Genomic DNA, 23,523 nt, shown 5'->3' with positions numbered 1-23,523 from the left:
CAATTTATCTTTCTTTTTCTTTTGTTTCTTGTGCTTCTGTTGCTGTAACTGAGAATCTGTTGCCAAATTCTGTGTCATACAGAATCACTGTTATGTTTTCTTCTAAGAGTTTTAGCTGCTTATATTCATGTTGTTGTTTCATTGTGATGACTGTTGATTCATTTTTGTTTCTGGTGTGAGTAGGAATTCCACTTCATACTTTTGCCTGTGAAAATCCATTTGTCCCAGCAATAGAAGAGACTTTTTTTTTTTTTTTTCCATCATAGAGTGGACTTGGCACCCTTGTCAATAATCAGTCGGCCATAGATGTATATGTTTATTTCTAGACTTTCAGTTTTGTTCCATTGGTCTCTTTGTCTTTTTGCCAGTACCAGTGTAAATTGATTTTAACTAGTTTTCATTACAAGCATTAAAATTGACAGTGCAAATAGCAAAGCTAGTAAAAACCATAAGCCAAAGTAATATTAAAAATGTAGCCTGTTAACAATTTATATCAGAATTTGAAAAACTTGTTTTGCCCTGACTGGCATAATGAGGTTCAGATATAGGAGTTGAACCTCATTATGAACTCCTGGACCAAATAAAGGTCCAGGAGTTAAAAATGATTATATATATATATATGTATATTGATTACTTCATATTTTATGAAAAAGTTTTATACAATAAAGTTACTAGTTTTAAAAACTAAAAATAGTGGTTTATCTCTTTCATATGAAACTTGTTTTTATTTTCTTTTGTTGAACTTGAAATAACTATTCACATTTCATTTTCAACCAACATGAGATGATTTCCTCCTTGGTCTTGATGCTTGTTAAATAGAAAATTCCATATACACATAAGAAATTGAAAACCAGCAGCAAAATGTTCATTACCCTTGTATGATTTGCAAGACACTACTCTTTGATAGAAATTTAGCACTTTTTAGGGACAGAGCAGGTAAGTCTCATCTTGAGTTTATAGTCACACTGCAGTGCACAAAAATTCTTCCTCCTCAGTCAAGTTCTCAGAATAAGCAGATGATTCAGAGAAAGGGCCTCTCATTTAGTCTTATATTTATTTGAAAAGAAAGAGAAAATACTGTTCAGTTTTATTTTCTAATTTTTTTCCTCTAGGTCAGCAAGATTTGAAATTTGTTGATACCCCTTTTCACTCTCAAGTCCAAAGCAGCAATAAGAGCATCTTTTGATATCCTTTTGTCATTTGAATTTTTTCCCCAAGAATCTTAAATCGTGTGCTTAGTTGCCCAGTTGTGTCCGACCCTGTGTGACCCCATGGACTGTAGCCTGCCAGGCTCCTTTGTCCATGGGGACTCTCCAGGCAAGAATACAGGAGTGGGCTGCCATACCCTCCTTCAGGGGCTCTTAACAACCCAGGGATCGAACCCAGGTCTACGTTGCAGGTGGATTCTTTACTGACTGAGCACCAGGGAAGCCCAAAAATCTTATTACTTGGAAGTCAAAATGCTTTCTCTAGGTCTTGCAGAGAGTAGTGGTTGATTTGTTTCATATGGTAACAAATGTTTGCTAAGTTGGCTAGTTGCAGTAGCCATTCTTCATCCGGAGTGCTCAGCAGAATCTGGCCTACTGTGTTTGTGAAAGTACCCCTGCAGTACACCACTCAGCTCTGACACACGCTCGAGAACTCTTCATCCGCTAAGCTCCTGGATGTCTTAAGAGAACGTTTTCATTTCATCCACCAGAGCTTTTGATTTACTAACTCTTCTCTGTGAAGAAAATGCTGTGTTAAAAAGTCAGGTGTTTTTTGGAGAGACTGGGGTTGTTAAACAACAGTAGCACATCCTCACATGGAGCCAGCTATTGGAACATTTTCAGCACAGACGCCAACAAAGTTCTTCCAAGGTGGACCTTATGTTTCTAGACAGGAAGGTAAAACATCAGCTATCCTGTCTTTTTCTGGCTTTGGGCAGCATTCTGTGGCCAAAAAAAAAAAAAAATTGTTTATTAATTTGGCTGCATCGGGTCTTTGTGCCATGTGGGCTCTCTGTTGTGCCTCACAGGCTTCTCTGTAACTGTGGCAGGTGGGCTCCAGAGCACAGAGGCTTAGTTGCCCCATGGCATATGTGATCTTAGTTCCCCGACCAGGGATTGAACTTCAGTCTCCTGTGTTGAAAGACAGTTTTAACCACTGGACCACCAGGGAAGTCCCACACACAAAAAAAATGTTTTCTTGATTTCATCATTCAGTCTGGACAGGAAAACTTGTTTTCTATTTATCACGTGAGTCTTTAATATCACATGACATGTCAATACATTGACTTACTGTTATTATACTGTAGAACTTTAAAATTTTCTCTTACTACATCTCATGTAAACTATTTCATTTGGCATGACTTTACATTCTGGACATACTGGGTTCTCAGCAATTGGGGTGACTTTCCTTTTGCTAATCAGTGAAACTCTGCTGCTGTATCACTTGCTACCTTAGCCTTTTCATTGTATGTAACTTTTTTTAAGCCAAAGCTTTATTGTGTTTGTTTGGAGATCCCATTAGTACCTTTAGTGTGTCAAACTACTATAATTTGCAGCTGTATGTTTTGAATATTGCTAGAGTCATTACTGCACTTGAAATATTTCCCGCACAGAATGGAATACTATATTCCATTGTATAAATCTATTGATAAGTAGTTTTCAATACAAGGATGTGTTTTTTTATGTGTGTCTCTTGGTGGGAGAAGGCAATGGCACCCCACTCCAGTATTCTTGCCTGGAGAATCCCGTGGACGGAGGAGCCTGGTGGGCTGCAGTCCATGGGGTCGCTAAGAGTCGGACATGACTGAGTGACTTCACTTTCACTTTTCACTTTCATGCATTGGAGAAGGACATGGCAACCCACTCCAGTGTTCTTGCCTGGAGAATCCCAGGGACGGGGGAGCCTGGTGGGCTGCCATCTATGGGGTCGCACAGAGTCAGACATGACTGAAGCGACTTAGCAGCAGTAGCAACTTGTTGCACTAATTTAGTGAAATGACTTGGAGGATACAATTCTTCATTGCTAATCTTACCAGAATTGTCTACTGACCCTCCTTTCATACCTCAGCCTCAAAACTTGCCACATTGGATTATCAGGCATATTTGTAAATTACAAATGTTAATGTCTAAAACATAAGGACATACTAAACAACTAAATGAGAAAGTCATGAAAAGTCCAAACATTTCACAATGTAAGTCCCTTACCACTTATTCAGTTCACAGTTTGGAATGTTCATCGCAATATCAAAATGTTAGGAATGGGTACATCTGGGTATACAGTTTTTTTCATTAATATTAAAATTTCCCTCCAGTTTTTCATTACCGTTGTAGAACCTTTGCTCCTGTAAGGCAGTTGGCAGTGCATAAGGGGGATTTAGGGGAGGTAATTTGAGGAAGGGGCTGATACTCATTAGCCCATTACCTTCTCCATGTGCCATGCAATCTCCAGTTATCACAGCCAACTCGAACCAAATATACATGGTCCTGTGTACTAGCACACACAGATGATACATAATAAAACCATTAATTAGGGGCCACTGCTTGGTGCACAAAAGTAAAAGAGAAGGAAAAAAGAACCCCTTGTGTTCCATTTTGAACTCTCAAACAATTCTAGCAACAACTTGTGGACCCCACTTTGAGAAACCCTGGACAAGGCTTTAGCATCTCCGTATACCCTGCTGTAGAACAAAGCATGTCTAAGTTGGTTCTTCACCGTGGGATCAGGTGGCATTTGTGTGACTTTCAGTCTAACAAATTTCATAAAAGTAAAATTGAGTTTGGCGGGTATAAAAACATCTGGAACCTAACTGCAGTGGAAACGCTGTGGTTTTTTTTTAGCTTTCCTGTACTACATTCGTGTAGTTCAGGAAGGCATGCTAGAGAGCAGTTAGTGTATATACTGTGTGCCACTGTACCATATCCACCATATTATTGAGTTTTTTAAAATGAAGACTTGCCCATTTGTGTAGTAAAGTTGTCTCATGTCCTTAAAGCATTTATTTGTTCATTCAGAAATTTATTTACCACCTGCAATGTGCTGGCACTGTACGAGGTACTTGGGGGACAGTGAGCAAAACAAAGATTTCTGCTATTATGGAAGTTTAGTTCGGTGGAGAGAAATAAATAATATGTACCAATAGTACACATAGTTAAATTGCCTAGTTTACAAGGTGATTAAAAAGAGTTGCACCAAGATATTAGGTATTAAACTACATGACTTACGTGATTATATCAAGAACCTTGGGTTTCTGCCTCTTTTCCTCAAAACCTTGAGGAAATAAAGGAACCTATTTTGGTTGCTTTTGTAGCCACCAGTAGTGATAAGCTGTTGAGGCTCTGGGATGAATTAGATTATGGGATTGATGTATGTGATGTGATGGGGGCATATGTTGGAGATTTGTAAGTATATGGAAATAAACTGTTCCTTTAAGAATTTGTTTTGACACCTGTTCATATATATGTAATCAGTTCTTGAGTACAGTTTTCAAAGTGTTCTATTACTTTTGAATCATCCTGCATAGAAGGCTGGAAGTGCTCTGGGAAAAGAGAAAAGTAGATTGAGGTAAGGGGTGATGTCTGGAGCTGTTTTACAGTATTAAATAGGATGGTTGGGATAAGCTTTATTGAAAAGGTGATTGAAGAGACACTGATGTATAGAACAATCTTATGGACTCTGTGGGAGAGGGAGAGGGTGGGAAGATTTGGGAGAATGACATTGAAACATGTAAAATATCATGTAAGAAACGAGTTGCCAGTCCAGGTTCGATGCATGATACTGGATGCTTGGGGCTAGTGCACTGGGACGGCCCAGAGGGATGGTATGGGGAGGGAGGAGGGAGGAGGGTTCAGGATGGGGAACACATGTATACCTGTGGCGGATTCATTTTGATATTTGGCAAAACTAATACAATTATGTAAAGTTTAAAAATAAAATAAAATTAAAAAAATAAAAATAAAATAAAAAAAAGAAAAGGTGATTGTGTTTTTTGAAAAAGGTGATTCTTGAGCAAAGGAAATTTGGGAGCTGGTTAGTCATTGGGATATCTGGCGGAACATTTCAGGCAAAGGAAACAGCTTGGGCAAAGGCAGTAAGGTGAGAGTGAGCCTGGCGTGCTGGTGGAAAGCATGGAGGCCCAGCCAGTGCGTCCAGAGCAGTGTGCGGAAGAGGAGTTGTAGGCAAGTTACAGAGAGCAGGGCTGGGGCATTCCTTCAGGGCCCGTAAAGTCATTTAAATATTTGGGCAGCACCCATTGGGCTCTGAGCAGAGCGATGCAAGATTTATCTGCATTTTACCCCCCTCTTTTCTCCAGGCTTTTAAAAGGATCAGTCAGGATGTTGTGTTGAAGATAGACTGTAGGTGCCACACATAGAAGAGGGACGAACAGGGGCAGTGGCCCACATGGTGTATTGATGGGTGTGGAGAAGTGAGTGGAGTCTGGATATGTTTTGAGAGTAGAATTGTCAGGAATTCCTGAGGGGTTGGATGTGGGGTATAAAACAGGAGTAAAGAAGGACACTAAGGTTTTGGACTGAGCAATTGCAGAGAGAGAATTGTTTCTTAAATACATTTGAGGAAAGCTGAGGTTCGAGCACATTGGGGAGGGAAAGCAAAGTCAGGAGATTAGTTTTGGATGTGTTAAGTTTGTGATGTTATTAGAGAGCCAAGTGGAGATGTTGAGTAGTCATGAGACTGGATATCACCAGCGAAGAGAGTGGAGTTGAAAAGGCCAAGGACTGAGCCCTAGGGCATTCTAGTAAAGGAAATTTAAGAAAGAATAGCAGTGAGTAGGCAGAAAACAAACTACAGCTATATAATAAAGTATTTATAAGAAGAAGGCGTGATCAGTTATATTAAATGATCTCCTTGGAAGTACTTTCTTTGGCCATACACAGTTGAAGCTGTGTAGCCATTAATGTTAAATGAACGAATTTTGAGATTACAGTGGTTTTCATTATCTTTTTGAAGTTATTCAAGTAATAGAAATCCATGCTTTCTAATATTGTAAAAATATAGCAAAATGTGGTAGTTTATATAAATTACACATGTAATAAAATGACGTAGAACTAGAAACACATGTTGTATGAATGTCAGATTCCTGGCTTTGACGCTATGCTAGATTTAGCATGAAATGTCATGTAACCATTGGGAGAAACAGAGGGAACACGGGACCCCCCATCTTCTCATGGAGGAAGAGACACCCAAGAGATCTCCCCTGGCCCTTCCCCCATGCCACAGTACAGTGAGAAGATGGGGGTCTGTGAACCACATACCCAGTTCTCACCAGACACCGTAACTGCCTGCACCTTGATCTTGGACTTTACAGCCTCTCTTGCATAAGGTCTCAGCGTCTTGCTTTGTCACACTTGGTTGGCAAAGCCACAGACTTCATGAGATGCAACATTTCTGCTTCTAGGTTCCTGCTCTTTCTATTACACCGTACTGTAATGAACACAAACTTTCACAGCAAAAAGAAGGCTTTTCCTTTTCTCTGAAGCACTCTGGCCTCAGGATTCAGCAAGAAAAAGTGGCTGTAAAGGACATATTTGCTTAGTGAAGTGCACTTTCCCCCCTACTTTCATATCCCTTTTTGTGTTTCTCTTCATAGTTGCTTGACTTAACATTCTTCTTAACATCCCTATACAATGAAAATACAAACTGACTGAGAATAGAAAAAAGTGATTGAAGCATTAAATGTACAAATTACAAGTCTGTTCCAGATAGACTTATATTAAATATAATACCCTTTTCAGTAGAGATTTATAGTGAATGACTGTGCATTCTCGGAAGCTTCAAGACATCTAGGAAAGGGCTGAGAGTTTACATCTGATCACAGTCTGTAATGGATTTCTTATCGGCAGTCTATGAGCTGTGCTAAGCATGTCATTTGTGCAGGGAACTAATTTTGTTTGGGAAAAGGGTGAGAAGCAAACTCTAGCCTCAATTCTGAGTTCATTACGACTTCTCAGGAATCTCAGCAGCAGTGTATTTAGTACAGTTTCAGAAAAGGAAATCTGTTAAGGTTAAGGAGGCAACTCTTCGGAACTTCAGACACTTTTTTTTTTTTTTTTTTCACTCTATATATGTAGAAGGCTCCATCTACAGTGAGCAGTTGTGAAGAGGTTCTTGCTCAGGATAACATGGTCACAGACTTGGATGACCCAGAGGGACAAAGAGGAAGCTTGAGGACTCGGGAGGAGGGCTTCCTTTTGATTTAAGTTGGAGACAAACTTACAACACAGTCTGTGGGCCTGCAGCCTTCTCCTGTCATCTGTCATAATTCTTCATGTAGTCTTCAACTTTATTGCCCAGGTCCTCCTTGTCCCACAAATGATGTTTGGTTCTGCAGCTTCAATATTCAGGGAGCATCAGAATTCAGAGGATCGGTAAACAGAGTTTAATCCCCAAACAACATCCTTCCGCGTCCTCAGGGGAGCCCATCCAGTGCCATCAACTGAACGTTCTCTCAGTAAGCTTAGACGTGTAGTTTGGCTTCATGTTCTGCAACCTCTTTAACAGTCTGTCTCTCACAGCATCCCTCTGAGCAGAGCTGGAGGTGATGGCTGGTGTCCGGAACCCTGTGAGGTCCTCATCCTGCTTCAGTATGCTTGCCTGTGCCAGCATTATTGCTCCCTTTACCCTGGGCATCCCAGACAGGCGAGACAAGGCCCTTCACCTTCTGAGATGGGCTTGCTGTTAATGTAGTTTTAGAGAAAGTCATACTACTTAACCAAGTAGCTTAATTCTGTTTATGGCAACAATGGTGCTTTTGAAAACATGTAAGATTCCCCCTACCTTTGGATGTATAATGATTCTTAATTAATTTGGAAATCAGAAAAAGTTACTTTTGACTTTGTGGGCATTAAAAAAGTCAGTTAAAAGAAGGAGTAGTTAGCACTTAAAAATTTCTTATCTACTTTAAAAACAGCCTATGTAATTTTTGTACATAGTCCTAAATATGTTTCCTCTATTATAATTGAGTTTAAAAAAAAGGAAAAAAAGTCATGTTTAGTTAAACGAGAAGTTCTTTGTTACTGTAGTAAAACACTGAGAATATCTATATCTTCTAAATCTATTAAGCAATTTGAAATCTCTTTTTTTGGGCATGTTTGTTTTCCTTTAAATATAGCATTACTAAACATTGCATAAGGATGTAACTTGTTGAATTGACAATAGTTTTTAAACTTCTTGTTTAAAAATGCCACAAAATTCTGCTTCAGTAATATGCATCGATATGTAAAATTAAAAGATATCCGAGGTTTTTTTTTGGGTGACTAGCTGTAAAATAAATCTGAAAAATTATAAAAATTATGAATAGAGATTTAGGGTTTTAAATCTCTTTTCTTTTAAATCTCTTTTCCTTCTTGCCCTCCTAACCCAGGGTGGTAACTGCTTTTGCAGTTGTTTATCTTGAGCCTCCCTAGGCTTCCTCTATAGCTTGCCAGCCTTGCAACATCTGTGTAACTGACTCCTATTTTAGATCCCTTATATTAAAAAAGATGTAAGGTTTTAAAATATATAATATGTACATTCCAAAGATGAAACCTCTGTTGGTTGAAGGAAAATATGCGTAAATATATTAAATGAGATGAGAGATTTTTGAGAAGATTTTGCTCTGTCTAAACAATTTGTTGTTAATTAAAATGTTTTCATACGGAAATAATCATACATATTTACCGTATTTGACTGCTGTGTGAATGGTGGACAATTCACTAATCATAGGATTGGTTTGACTATTTTAAGGTGTAGTATTAGAACAGGAAGGATAATTTGAATTGTCTCAAAAGAAATCTTGGCTCTATAGTATAAATTATGTTTTTACACTTTTGTAGCACTTGGATTTTTGATGACCTTTTACTGACTGATTTTAAGTGGTTTAATAGGCACACTTTGTACTTTGAAGTGACCTGCCAGAAGCATGTAAAACTCAAACATTCTCCTTTGGTTTCCAATCTTATCTTGTGTTGCCCATAATAAAAACGATCAGTTGTATGACTTTTATGACATCTAATATATAGAAAACAAAATTGTATGTTTAATATCAGTATTTTTTTCTTTTTAGATTATCTGCAATGGTGAAATGAAGTAATTCAAGATGAGCAAGTTAAAAGTGATACCAGAGAAAAGGTATTGTAATTTTAAATACCAGTATGTGTAAATTATAGACATAATACGTTAAGTGATTGTATGAAACTTTTTACTTTAAAATATATTTGTTTAAATGCAGCATCATATATTTATGTTATTTTGTTAATGTTTATTACTGTTTAACTTTTCATTTAAAGCAGGAGTCAGCAAACTTGACACATGGGCCGAATCTGACCTACTGCTTGTTTTCGTATGGCCTGAGTGGTTTTTACATTTCTAAATGGTTGGGAATAAAAATAAAAATGTGATCATATGAAATTCAAGTTTCAGTGTACATAAATAGAATTCTACTAGAACATAACATTTTGTATATTTTATGGCTACTGAATTTTTTTCCTTACGTAAGACTTGATCAAAGCACGTCAGTTTCCATAGAAAATTTATTATATATTTTTTATCTTTAAAGGCTTCTATGGATGCTCTTTTTAGTTTATTTTTTTGCCCCCTTTAGATTTTTTTCTCAACTATGAAGTATCTATTAAACATGTTTATGTACCTAACTCAGTGCTGAATCTGGGAGAGTAGAAAAGAAACATAATGCTTAATGCAGTGCTTTGCAGAAAAAGTGTTGAGCATGTTTCTAAAGATGTAAAATGAGCCCTATTCTCTTTCTACATGAGGCTTATAACCTGATGAGAACACCTGAACAAATGCAGTATAGTGGTTTAACCGGTATATAGTGAAGTGTTAAATTTTGAGATCCATGGAGTTTTATCTTTCTAGCTTTCTTATTCAAGTGTCTGTACTGCAAGAGTTCTGCCTTATTCAGAGCTCTTATCTACTGACTCATCATCACGTCCTCTCTTGTGAAGTGAAAGTCGCTCAGTCATGTCCAATTCTTTGCAACTCTAAGGACTATACAGTCCATGGAATTCTCCAGGCCTTCTTACTCAAGTTGGTAGCCGTTCCCTTCTCCAGGGGATCTTCCCAACCCAGGCTCAAACCAAGATCTCCTGCATTGCAGGTGGATTCTTTGCCAACTGAGCTATCAGGGAAGCCCCTGTCTTACCCAGTGTAGGATCCATTGTTCATCATTCCAGTCTTGCAAATACCTGAAATGTTTTTACTTCACTTTTTATTTTTTCATCACACATACCTAACAAAGTCTTTCTCCTGGATAGACCTTTACTGAGTGGCTGAATGATATTGGAGGATGAATTAACTTAGAAGGTATTACTAAAATGATTATTGATAAACAGCCTGAACTGAGCCCAGCAATCTTAACTACTCTGGTTCTAAATTTTGGAATGACTGTTTTATACTTTTCAAACATTTGAAATTGTCAGATATATATGTACATATTCTCAGAAGTTGACCTAATCTTAGAGATAATACAATTTATTGTCCTCATATTTCTTGCACAAAATTTGCTTGTTCCCCTTTATTTGATTGTATCCTTTGCTTACCTTCCTGTTACTTTTTGCTACAAAGGATGTGTCTCTTTTCTTGGTCTTTTAATCATTAGTATTTTTCTCTACTGAATCTTTAATTCCTCAATTCCATATCATTTAAACCAGTCTGGGCTTTCCCATTTTTAGACTGCACTGTTCTGTTACTGGGCTTCCCTGGTAGCTCAAGCACAGGACAGTACAGTTCTGTTAATACACAATTTATCTGATTTCCTCAAAAGCCAAAAAGTTTTAAATAGCCTATAAATGCAATCTGCATCTCATTTCACACTCTCCAATCACTCTTGTTTAGTTCCTGCATTATCCACTACACCAACAGTACGTGTTAAGGTCACCTACGAATTTTTAAACAGCTTTATTGAGATATAATCATCTTATAACAAGCTAAATATAGTTTGATAACTTTGGCTTATGTATAATGGTTAAATCATTATCTCAGTGAAAATAACGAACATATTTATCATGCTCAGTAACTACCTATAAATGGAATGGCTGAAGCATATGGTAGGTCTGTGTTTCTTTTTAGGAAACTTAACAATGATCTGTTTTACAAAGACATTAATACCATCTTATAGTCTCTCCCACAGTGTATGAAAAGTCTAGTTCTTCTGTATTCTTACCAACACTTGTCATGGTCATTCTTTTTAAATTCTTACGATCATTCTTTTAAAATTGTAGCCATTCTAGTAGGGGTATACTGATATCTCATTGTGATTTTAATTTGCATTTCCCTAATGGCTGATGGCACCCTTATGGCAGAAAGTGAAGAGGAACTAAAAAGCCTCTTGATGAAGGTGAAAGAAGAGAGTGAAAAAGTTGGCTTAAAACTCAACATTCAGAAAACGAAGATCATGGCATCTGGTCCCATCACTTCATGGGAAATAGATGGGGAAACAGTGTCAGACTTAATTTTTTTGGGCTCCAAAATCACTGCAGATGGTGATGGCAGCCATGAAATTAAAAGACGCTTACTCCTTGGAAGAAAAGTTATGACCAATCTAGATAGCATATTGAAAAGCAGAGACATTACTTTGCCAACAAAGGTCCGTCTAGTCAAGGCTATGTTTTTCCAGTGGTCATGTATGGATGCAAGGGTTGGACTGTGAGGAAAGCTGAGCGCCGGAGAATTGATGCTTTTGAACTGTGGTGCTGGAGAAGACTCTTGAGAGTCCTTTGGACTGCAAGGAGATACAACCAGTCCATTCTGAAGGAGATCGGCCCTGGGATTTCTTTGGAAGGAATGATGCTAAAGCTGAAACTCCAGTACTTTGGCCACCTCATGCGAAGAGTTGACTCATTGGAAAAGACTCTGATGCTGGGAGGGATTGAGGGCAGGAGGAGAAGGGGACGACAGAGGATGAGATGGCATCACTGACTCGATGGACGTGAGTCTGAGTGAACTCCGGGAGTTGGTGATGGACAGGGAGGCCTGGCGTGCTGCGATTCATGGGGTTGCAAAGAGTCGGACACGACTGAGCAATTGAACTGAACTGAACTGAATGGCTGATGATGTTGAACATCAATTCATGAGTTGTTTGGTGCATTATCTTTTAGCATCTCTTATTTGGTGATGTCTCTTTCCAAATCTTCTATTTTTTGAAATTTTAGTGTTTTAATAATTGAGTTTTAGGTTTTTTTTTTTTTTTAATATTATGGACTCAAGTTGTTTATCAGATACTTGAATTGTAAGCATTTTCTTTCAGTTGCACTTCTTTTTTTTCCTTCATATTTTCTCCCATTCTGTGTGCTGTCGTCTCTCTCTCTCAATTTCTCTCTCTTTAATATTTATTTATTTATTGGCTGCGTCAGGTCTTAGTTGCATCATGCAGGATCTTTCCTTGTGTCACATTGTGTCACGTGACTCTCTAGTTGTGACGCAGGGCTCAGTTGCTCCAAGGCATGTGGGTTCTTAATTCCTGGTCCAGGGTTCAATCCTGAGTCTCCTGTATTGCAAGGTGGATTATTAACTGCTGGACCACCAGGGAAGTTCCTAATGTAGTATCTTCTAAGATCAGAAGTTTTAAATTTAGATGATTTTCATTTGTTTATTTGTTCTTTTATGGGTTATGCTTTTAGAGTTATATCTAAGAAATATTTGCAGAACCCATATTATCAATATTTTCTTTTATGTTTCTTCCAGTTTTTTATTGTTTTAGATTTTGCATTTAGGTCTGTGCTCCTATTTGGGTTAATTTTTATACGGTGTGAGGTGTGGATAGAACATTTTTTTTGGCATTTGGATATTTGATTGTTCAGCACCGTTTTTAGAAAGACTATCCTTTCTCCACTGAGTTTCCTTTGTACCTGTATCAAAAGTCAGTTATTTGTGTAAGTGTAGATCTGTTATACTCAGTTTCGTTCTGTTGATCAGGATGTTCAGCTTAGTGCCTGTGCCTTACTGCGTTTAATTATTATATAAGAAGTAGTTAGATAAATATTGTTCTCTTCCAGTTAGAAGAATATTGTTTTCTAAACTTACATACTTAACTATTTAACTATTTCTACAAAGGAATGATAGTGAAATTTCCATTTTTCATTGTCCTTTGCTCAACAAAAAAGAAAAATAAACTTTTGTGTTCAGTATTTGGAAACAATAAAAAGTGATTAAAGCAAAAGTAGTAAAAATAAATAAAAATTAAAGAGTTAGAAATGAGGAACAACCATTTCTGAACGATAATGTGCATATTTTGGAGATGATACCATATTGTTTGAAATTAAGTCTTATTTACTAAGACTACTGATTAAGTTTAAAACTTTGGTATATTTTAATGAATTTTTTGCTGTCAGATGTTTATAGCTTATTTACGAAGACATGTTTGTTACCTGTATGCAATTTACATTTTATTATGAGAAGGTAAATAAAATTTATTTGCAATGTGAAGATAGTTTCTTTAGCTCTTGCACTTGCTTGGGAAATTATTTGTTGCAGGATGTATATACCATTGAGATTTTTGTAACATATAAAAAATTTATATTTTTAAGGAAATAGCTGTAAGACTGTGTGTAAACTCAGAGAATCAAAAGCAGTAGGAGACCACTACAGTGAAACAAATATTTGTGATAGTGTCTTTAAAATATACATTGGAAAGTTAACTTGACTTGATATACTCCACATCGGTCATGTTTTCAATTCCCTAATGTTCTAACTATTCAAGTAATTAACGTTATCAGTTATAAATGTAACCTCCCGAGGTTGGTTTTGGTCTCATTTTGATTCACCTCAAAATAGGGCAAGGGAGGGAAGATAAATTCTTATCTGAGTCTTTTTATTTAACAGTTTCTGCTTTGCTGAAAAATTATAGTTTAAATTGTTCATTGAATAGCTGTATAGCTTTTTTGTTTGTTTTTTCTCCTTTACGCTTGGATTTGCCAAACTCTAAAAATCATTTTTTTTTTTTTTTTTATTATGTTGAGGTATGTTCCTTCTATTCCTGCTTTCTGGAGAGTTTTTATCATAAATGGGTGTTGGATTTTGTCAAAGGCTTTCTCTGCATCTATTGAGATAATCATATGGTTTTTGTTTTTCAATTTGTTAATGTGGTGTATTACATTGATTGATTTGCAGATATTGAAGAATCCTTGCATCTCTGGGATAAAGCCCACTTGGTCATGGTGTATGATCTTTTTAATGTGTTGTTGGATTCTGATTGCTAGAATTTTGTTTAGGATTTTTGCATCTATGTTCATCAGTGATATAAAAATCATTGACTCAGTGGTAAAGAATCACCTGCCAAGAGGAGTGCAGGTTCAATCCCTGGGTCAGGAAGATTCCCTGGAGAAGGAAATGGCAACTCAATCCAGTACTCTTGCCTGGGAAATCCTGTGGACAGAAGAGCCTGGTGGGCTACAGTCCATGGGGTCTGACAGAGTCCTATTAAACCAAAACAAAAAATCATGCAGTAGGTAGAACTGCCCTCTAGTGTTCACCCTACAGTTCTCTCAACATTAGTGTCAACAGTCTTAGATTTTTAGATCTGAGTTGGAGGTGGCTTGGAATATTTTGTTCAGTTTTTATTCTGTCAGTGAGAAAAGTAAAAAATAGGAACATCAGCTTGCTTATTACGTTGTTCTTAATTTCCATTTGTTTGCCTTCCTTCAAAAAATTCATGCATACATCTATAATTTGTAGGAGTATGATTCTTAGAATCACTTAATTGCAAGCTGTTTTATTTTGGTAGCAGTGTAATTTAATTTAAAAATTTAAGAGTTACTGAAAAAAAAAACTCTCACTTTGGAATGGAACAGAAGATGTGTTATGATCAGTGTGTTTCATATGTTTTTGGATATTTTTAATAGTAAATGTTCTGCCTACTGAAAAATGCTAACAGATAACCTTAAAGAGAAATATTATTGGAGAAAACAAACAAAAAAACCCCTAATTAATTAATTTCAGAATTCCGATTTCCATAATGCAAATTTCCCTTACATCTAAGTTACAGAATTGTTTTTAAAGATGTATTTCCTCTCTAGTGTTCAGACTCTGCTGTCTTAATACCATTTCTTACCAAAAAAACCCGGGGCTTTTTGGAGAAAGGGTTGATTCTAGATCAGAGCACAAAATGTACAGGAGAAGTTTAGAACAAGAGTTCTCAAACTTTGGCTAAGAATCCCCTTGTGGTCTTAAATTAATGGAGACTCCAAAAAGCTTTTGTTGATGTAGGTTACTTGATGTATTGATATTTACCATCAGATCAGATCAGATCAGATCAGTCGCTCAGTCGTGTCTGACTCTTTGCGACCCCATGAATCGCAGCATGACAGGCCACCCTGTCCATCACCAACTCCTGGAGTTCACCGAGACTCACGTCCATCAAGTCAGTGATGCCATCCAGCCATCTCATCCTCTGTCATCCCCTTCTCCTCTTGCCCCCAATCCCTCCTAGCATCAGAGTCTTTTCCAATGAGTCAACTCTTCACATTAGGTGGCCACAATACTGGAGTTTCAGCTTTAGCATCATTCCTTCCAAAGAAATCCCAGGGCTGATCTCCTTCAGAATGGATTGGTTGGATCTCCTTGCAGTCCAAGGGACTCTCAAGAGTCTTCTCCAACACCACAGTTCAAAAGCATCAATTCTTCAGTGCTCAGCTTTCTTCACAGTCCAACTCTCACATCTATACATGACCACAGGAAAAACCATAGCCTTGACTAGACGAACCTTTGTTGGCAGAGTAATGTCTCTGCTTTTGAATATGCTATCTAGGTTGGTCATAACTTTCCTTCCAAGGAGTAAGCGTCTTTTAATTTCATGGCTGCAGTCACCATCTGTAGTGATTTTGGAGCCCCCAAAAATAAAGTCTGACACTGTTTCCACTGTTTCCCCATCTATTTCCCATGAAGTGATGGGACCGGATTCCATGATCTTCGTTTTCTGAAAGTTGAGCTTTAAGCCAACTTTTTCATTCTCCTCTTTCACTTGCATCAAGAGGCTTTTGAGTTCCTCTTCACTTTCTGCCATAAGGGTGGTGTCATCTGCATATCTGAGGTTATTGATATTTCTCCTGGCAATCTTGATTCCAGCTTGTGTTTCTTCCAGTCCAGCATAACATCGATATTGCCATTTATATTATGATATATCAATATAATTATATGTAATATAGTAATACTACCATATGATAAATTAAAATTGAGAAATTATTTCATTAAAAAATAGTAATCTATTTTTTAGATTATAATAATAGAACATTATTATTATTGTATGTAATAATATTTTTACTAAAATAAGTTGTCAAAATAGAAGGTGGCATTTACAATCCTTTTTTTTTCCAATTTTTTTAATTTTAATTTTTTGGTCATGCTACACAGCATGTGGAATCTTAGTTTCCCTACTAGGGATTGAATCCATGTCCCAGGCTTGGAATCCTGGTGTCTTTAACTACTGGACTGCCAGGGAAATCCAGAAAGTGGAATGTTTTATTAAATGTTTGCTCATTTCTTTAATGTCTGTCTTAACAGAAGACAGCTGGATTCTCTTGTCTGCTTCTGAGTTCAGTGTGTCATATATTAGTATACATATTATATATGTTGTTGTGCTCAGTCATGTCCGACTCTGTGACCCCATGGACTGCAGCATGCCAGGCTTCCCTGTCCTTCACTGTCTTCCGGAGTTTGCTCAAACAAATGTACATTGAGTCAGTGGTCAATGGACATCCTCTGCTGCCCTCTTCTCCTTTTGCCGTTGTCTTTCCCAGCATCAGGGTCTTTTTCAGTGAGTTGGCTCTTCATATCAGGTGGCCAGAGTGTTGGAGCTTTAGCTTCAGCATCAGTCTTTCCAATGACTGTTCAGGGTTGATTTCCTTTAGGATTAATTGCTTTGATCTCCTTGCAGTCCAAGGGACTCTCAAGAGCCTTCTCCAGCAGCATAATTTGAAGGCATCAATTCTTTAGTGCACAGCCTTCTTAATGGTCCAGCTTTCATGTCAGTACATGAGAAGCTTTGACTATATGGACCTTTGTTGGCAAAGTGATGTCTTTGCTATTTAATACACTATCTAGTTTTGTCAAAGCTTTCCTTCCACGGAGCAGGCATCTTTTAATTTCATGGCTGCAGTCACCATCTGCAGTGATTTTGGAACCCAGTAAAATCTGTCACCACTTCTACTTTTTCCCCTTCTATTTGCCATGAAGTAATGGAACTGGATGCCATGATCTTAGTTTTTTGAATGTTGAGTTTCAAGCCAGCTTTTTCACTCTCCTCTTTTACTCTCATCAGGATACTCTTCAGTTCCTCTTCACTTTCTGCCATTAGAATGCTATCATCTGCACATCTGAGGTTGTTGATATTTCTCCCAGTAGTCTTCATTCAAACTTGTAATTCATCTAGCCTGGCATTTTGCATGATGTACTCTGCGTGTAAATTATGCAGATATCTGAATATTGACACACTTTATTACACAGTTTCTAAAAATTATATTTATTAATATCACCACTGATTTTTTCATGAAATTTTTTAAGTAGGGGAAGCTGTCAAGGTCATGATAGTAGATCTTGGTTTTCCAAATAATGATTATATATGGAGAGAAGTGGATGGATTTGAGATGTTTAGAGATAGAGCTGATAATGAGTTGAGTGTGGGAAAGGGAATCTGGATTTTTGTCTTGAGCAACTGATGGTTTATGTGAGTTTGGGAAAGTTACAATCAAAGAGGAGTAGGTTGAGGCTGGAATTAAATGTAGGAGCTGGGCAGTGTATTGATTTTGCAGCTGTGGGGTTGCATGAGATTGCTTGGGGCAGTAGAGTAGGGAGAGTGAGGAGAAGAGGGCTGAGTATAGAACTCTGGGGGGTCTTCAACATCTAGAGATTTGTGGGAGGAGTAGCCATGAGAGGAGATCTAGAAGAAGTGGCCATAGGATGAAACTCAGGTGTGTGTGGAGCCATTAAAGCCCAAAGAGGAAAGTGTAGACAGAGGAGCTGACTTGGACAGCGGTGAGTATGAAAAGAAAAGCTGTGACTGCAGGAGGTTTTGGGGAGACCTCACAGTGTTAGAAACTAAACTTTGAAAAAGTGAGCAGTATGTGGGAGGGCAAGTACAGACATCTTCAAGGAATAGCTGAGAAGTGGGGTGCTAATTACTGGGAGCTCCTAGATCGTGTTGTGTGCCAATGGGTATGATGCGATTGCACGGGAGAGCTAAATGATGAATCAGAGGAGGATCAACTGGAAGGAGCAAATACACTAGAAATGCAAGAAGGGCCGGGGTTAGGCATACAAGTGGAGGAATTGTTCTTTGTGTCTCAACATACCAGCAAAAGAAAGCCTTTTAAAAGCAAGTCAGAGCACATCACTCTTCTCAAAAACTTCCCATCTCATTTACTTGAAAAAAGTCAACATCTGTACAGTGGCCTGCAAGGCTCTGAATGATGGTGCTGTCTTCTGCATCACCCCCAACTCTAAGTCTGCTGCTGTTCTTAATTGAACACAGCAGGCATGGTCCTGCCTTGGTGATTTGATGATTGTTACAGCTCTTTCAGTGGGTATCTGCACTGCTCATTATCTTACTCCTTTCAGGCCTTTCCCTGAATGGTGCCCTCTCGAGGTTTTTCCTGACTATGCTCTCCAAAATTGCAGCCATCTGCCTCCTTGCCCCTTTTATCCCCACAACCTGCTTTTCTCCATAGTGCTTCCAACCACCTTAATACTATTTATATAGTTATTTATGTATTTTCTTTGTCTCATTAGAATGTTCACTCTGAGGGGCAGTAATTTTTGTTTGTTTTGTTCTCTGTTGACAGTATCTAGAATGGTACTGTCAAATGGTACAAATGTATAATGAATGAGAATAAGGAAGAAAGAATGTGGGAAGAGAATCAGAGAGGTTTAAGGTGCTGGTTGTATGAAGATAAGCGTTCTCTTCTTTGACTTTATAATAGTTGTGAAGCAGGGTGCTAACTGAAAAATGGAGTTGGGTAGAAGGGATGGTTAGAGTCTGAGGAGAGCATAGAATGTGTAAAAAGCCTGCTTGGTGGAGGTGGGGAACTGGAAAGGTGAACTTTCAGGATGTGATGGAAGATTGCTGGCAGGATTGAATGCACCTTTGTGGTTTTTTGAAATAGAATGTTTCTCACTTAAATCAACTGGATGTTTGCAATATTAAGCTCTAAAACAGATTAAGGATATGTGACGTGTAAATGCTTAATGTTTTTAGAAGGGTAGAATTTTGATTTGTTTTTAACAACTGATCTTCATAGTATTGAATTTACAATTGATGTAGAATGTGCCCTAATTTAAAGTAATATTCTTTTTAGCCTCACCAATAACTCTAGAATTGTGGGACTCCTGGCTCAGCTGGAGAAGATCAATACTGAATCTACAGAATCAGATACTGCCAGATATGTTACATCAAAAATTCTTCATCTGGCTCAGAGTCAAGGTAAGCTTTCATCTCTTGTTTTTGAAATGCTTTCTTAATTGCTTAAAAGTAGATGCTAAAAATGAGAAATATATGATTTTATGTAAAATTCGAACTTTCTATATAGATTCAAGGAATTGAAAACTGAATAACTATGGACGGAATTGTTTTTCAAAGCATTATTTCTAAAAATGATTATGATTTCACTCATATATGATTGCCCTCCTTTCCCCATTTTTCAGGCAGCACCTAATTCCAGTACTGCTTGTAGAATGTTGACAAAAAGATGTCAGGTATTATATTAGTTATTAGTATTGTCCCTGCTTTGAAATGCAAGCACTGTCTTTCAGTGATTGGGTGACCTTAGGGAAGTTTTGAACCTGTGAGACTTAGTTGCACTGACTCTGAAATAGAGATAAGAAATATCATGTAATTAGCATGAAATTTATATGAGAAGTATATAAAAATGATGTTAAAAGTGTTCAATAAATGATATCTGTAATTAAGCATAATTTATCCAATTTATAAAGCTAGTACTACTGTTGTTGTTGTTAAGTTGTGTCTGACTCTTTGCAACCCCATGGACTGTAGTCCGCCAGTCTCCTCTCTCCATGGGATTTCCCAGGCAAGAATATTGGAGTGGGTTGCTCTTTCCTTCTCCAGGGATTGAACCTACATCTCCTGCTTGGCAGGTGGATTTTCCACCACTGAACCATAGGGTATCAAACCTTGACAGAGTATAAGAGAAGAAAAGTATTAACTTTTCACTAAGGAACATTAATTTGAAAAATCCCAAATAAAACATTAGTAAATCAAGTCTAATTATAATATGAGTAAATATATCAGTAAAACATTATTTGTACAGGTCCAATAAAAACCCATGTAATTGTCTCAATAGGAGCTAAAAAAAATTTAAGATTTTTAAGATTTTCTTAAATTTTTTTAAATTTAAGAAATTTAGGATTCCAAAATCTGTGCTTGATTTAAAAAGGAAAAAGACACCTTGATTTTTCTTTTTCTAAATAAGGGTAAATCAACAGCTGCCTTAATATTTGACAGTGACACATTGAAAGCATTCTGTTAAAATTAAGATCCAGACAATTCACAGTTATTTTAGTTTACTGGGTTTTTATTATTGCATTATTCTAGAGGTATAGGTAATTGAAGTAAGATGTTCAGCAAGCATTTACTATGTTCAGGAAGCTGGTATTTATTAACCTATCTTCATGGTTATAGGCCCTTATTTTATTTTGGTAACTTATTCCTATGTAGCCCATTTAAGGAATATTTGACAGCATCCCCAAACCTAGGAGAGATCTTTGCATTTGTTTCTAGCAAAATCTTTTAATTCAGAAAGTTGCTATACTGGATTCTAGCCTTTGTAAATATTGTGCTTATCAACTAAGGTAAATGTGTAAGGATAGTCACTGTATTAGTGCAAAGATAGATATACCCAGTATATTCACTGTCTTCTCATATCAAATAACTCCTTAAAACAAAACAAAGCACTTCAGCAAAAACCAAGAGAAGACAATTTTTTTAAACCTATAGATACTATGTTTAACTGCTCTCATGACTGTAGATTCTTCCCATCACATTCTAGAAGCCCCTACTCCAACACCATCACTAAAAATTCACCTAGTCATACGACTACCATACACTGTCCGTTTCCTCACCCTGCCACCCACCAGTGGGGGAGCCAGCCCTTGAATACTGCCCCCTGAGGTTATGTAATCCAATGACTCTGTTTATAGTTGACATAGTATAAATTAGTAGTGAAAGATTGTCCTGTCATCTATCCATTTTAGAGAGAATGATTAGGAATTTATGGCTCAAACAAGAAGAAATACAAATAGCCGATAAACATATATTAGAAGTCAGGAATTACTAATGAAAACAATGAAGTTATTTCTCATTAGTTACTTTGGCAGAAATTAGAGAATGACAATATCCAGTACTGTTGAAGGCATGGAAAATAGGGTATTCTCATACACTGTCGGTGGTGTAATGATTATTATAAGCTTTGGAGAAAAGAATCTGGCAATGTTATTAAGATTTAAAGTGCACTTGCTGTTTTATTTAACACTTCACTCTCAGAAACCTGAGTGAAATAAAAGTCATATTATAAAAAGACAATTTGGAGATGTTTCAGTGCGTATATAAAATCAGAGTTCAAGAAATCACCTGAAATATCCAACAATGAGAAAATGGTTGAATTAATTTTGATATAGCCAAACTGTGGGACTGTATAACTACATTATACAACTATTAAAAGTAATTAATTATTTATGATATATGATATGGCTCATGTGTGTAAGTACAGAGAGTCCTCGGAGATGCTGCATGTTTGATTTCGTGCTACTGCAATAAAGCAAACATTGCAGTAGGGTGAGTCAAGTGGAGTTTTTGTTTCCTAGTGCATATAAAAGTTGTGCTTACACTGTGCTTTAGTCTGTGAAGTGTGCAATAACATATGTGTAAAAAATGTACATACTTTAATTAGAAATACTTTATTGCTGAAAAATGTAAGCCCTCAGTGAGTCATAACCTTTTTGCTCTTAGAGTGTCTTGCCTCTGTATTTATAATAGGCTGCTGATTGATCAAGGTAGTAGTTGTTGAAGGCTGGTATGGTTGTAGCAGTTTCTTAAAATAAGACAGTGAAATCAGCTACACACACTCTTTCACATTTTTTCACTGTTGCATGCAGTGCTGTTTGATAGCATTTTACCCACAGCAGAACTTCTTTTAAAATTGGATTTTATCTCAATCTGCTGCTTTATCAACTAAGTTTTCCTAGTATTCTAAATCCTTTGTTGCCACTTCAGTCTTCACCAGGAATAGATTCCATCTCAAGAAACCACTTTCTTTGCTTATCTCTAAGAACAGCTCCTCATCTGTTAACATTTTATCATGAGAATGCAGCAGTTCTGCAGATCGTGTCTTCAGGATCCACTTTTAATTCTAGTTCTCTTGCTATTTCTACCACATCTGCAGTTACTTCCTCCTCTGAAGTCTTGAACTCCTCAAAGTCATCCATGAAGGTTGAAATCAACTTCTTCCAAACTTCTGTGTATGCTGATGTTTTGACCTCTTCTAATGAATCACAGATGTTCTTAATTGCATCTAGAATGGTGAACTCTTTCTAGAAGGTTTTTAATTAACTTGGCCTAGATCCATCAGAGGAATCACTACCTATGACAGCTACAGCCTTATGAAATGTATTTCTTAAATAGGAAGACTTGAAAGGCAAAATTATTCCTTGATCCATGGATTGTAGAGTGGATGTTGTGTTAGCAGGCATGAAAACAACACTAATCTTGTATATCTTCATCAGACCTCTGGAGTGAGAAGGTGCATTGTCAATGAGCAGTCCCATTTTGAAAAAAATCTTTTTTTTTTTGAGTAGTAAGTCTCAACAGTGGGCTTTAAAATAGTAAACCTTGCTGGAGACCATGTACTCTCATTCAGGCATCATTGTTCCATTGATAGAGTACAGGCAGAGTAGATTGAGCTTAATTTTTAAGGGCCCTAGGGTTTTGGGAATTGTAAATGAACATTGGTTTCATCTTCAAGTCACAAGATGGCATTAGTTTCTAATAAGAGAAGCTTTAAAGTCAGGCATTGACTTTTCCTCCCTAGGTATGAAAAGCCCTGGATAGCTTCTTCCTCCTCTATAAGTATATTTTGTTTATGTTGAAAGTCAGTTGTTTCATGTAGCCAACTCACTGCAGCTGCTACATCAGCACTTGCTGCTTTACTTTGAACTTTTATGTTACAGAGGCAACTTCTTTCGTTAAGCCTCATGAATTAAGCCTCTGCTAGCTTTAAACATTTCTTCTGCAGGAAAAAGTGTTACATGCAAATGGAAATCAAAAGAAAGCTGGGGTAGCAATATTTGTATCAGACAAAATAAAATAAATCAGACAAATAAACAAAAAAAATAAATCAGACAAAGTAGACTTTAAAGACAGAAAAGGACTTAACATGATGATCAAGGGGTCAATTCAATTGTAAATAAATATGCACCTAATGTAGGAGCACCTATATACGTGTAGCAAATATTAAAGGTATAAAGGGAGAATAGGCACAAAGGGAGAACTGGACAGTAATACAATAGAAGTAGGGGGCTTTA

The 23,523-nt window shown here is 37.1% G+C and overlaps 1 protein-coding gene and 1 pseudogene across 4 annotated transcripts in view; one reads left to right on the top strand and one right to left on the bottom strand.

Moving 5' to 3' along the window:
• Nucleotides 1-23,523, top strand: part of AGTPBP1 (ATP/GTP binding protein 1) — a 193,360-nt gene that overhangs the window by 22,088 nt on the left and 147,749 nt on the right. For all 4 annotated transcript variants that reach the window (XM_027550143.1, XM_027550146.1, XM_027550145.1 and 1 more), the window contains exons 2-3: nt 9,050-9,114; nt 19,287-19,411. In XM_027550143.1, coding sequence (XP_027405944.1) covers nt 9,083-9,114; nt 19,287-19,411 — 157 coding nt within the window. In that variant the 5' untranslated portion in view covers nt 9,050-9,082. The remainder of the gene's footprint in view (nt 1-9,049; nt 9,115-19,286; nt 19,412-23,523) is intronic.
• On the bottom strand, nt 7,043-8,282 carry LOC113897406 (annotated as a pseudogene).

The sequence above is a fragment of the Bos indicus x Bos taurus genome, chromosome 8, assembly GCF_003369695.1.
Source record: "Bos indicus x Bos taurus breed Angus x Brahman F1 hybrid chromosome 8, Bos_hybrid_MaternalHap_v2.0, whole genome shotgun sequence".
Classification (NCBI taxonomy): Eukaryota; Metazoa; Chordata; class Mammalia; order Artiodactyla; family Bovidae; genus Bos; species Bos indicus x Bos taurus.
The sequence above is the reverse complement of the archived record's forward strand: the minus strand, read 5'-3'. Positions and strand labels throughout refer to the sequence as shown.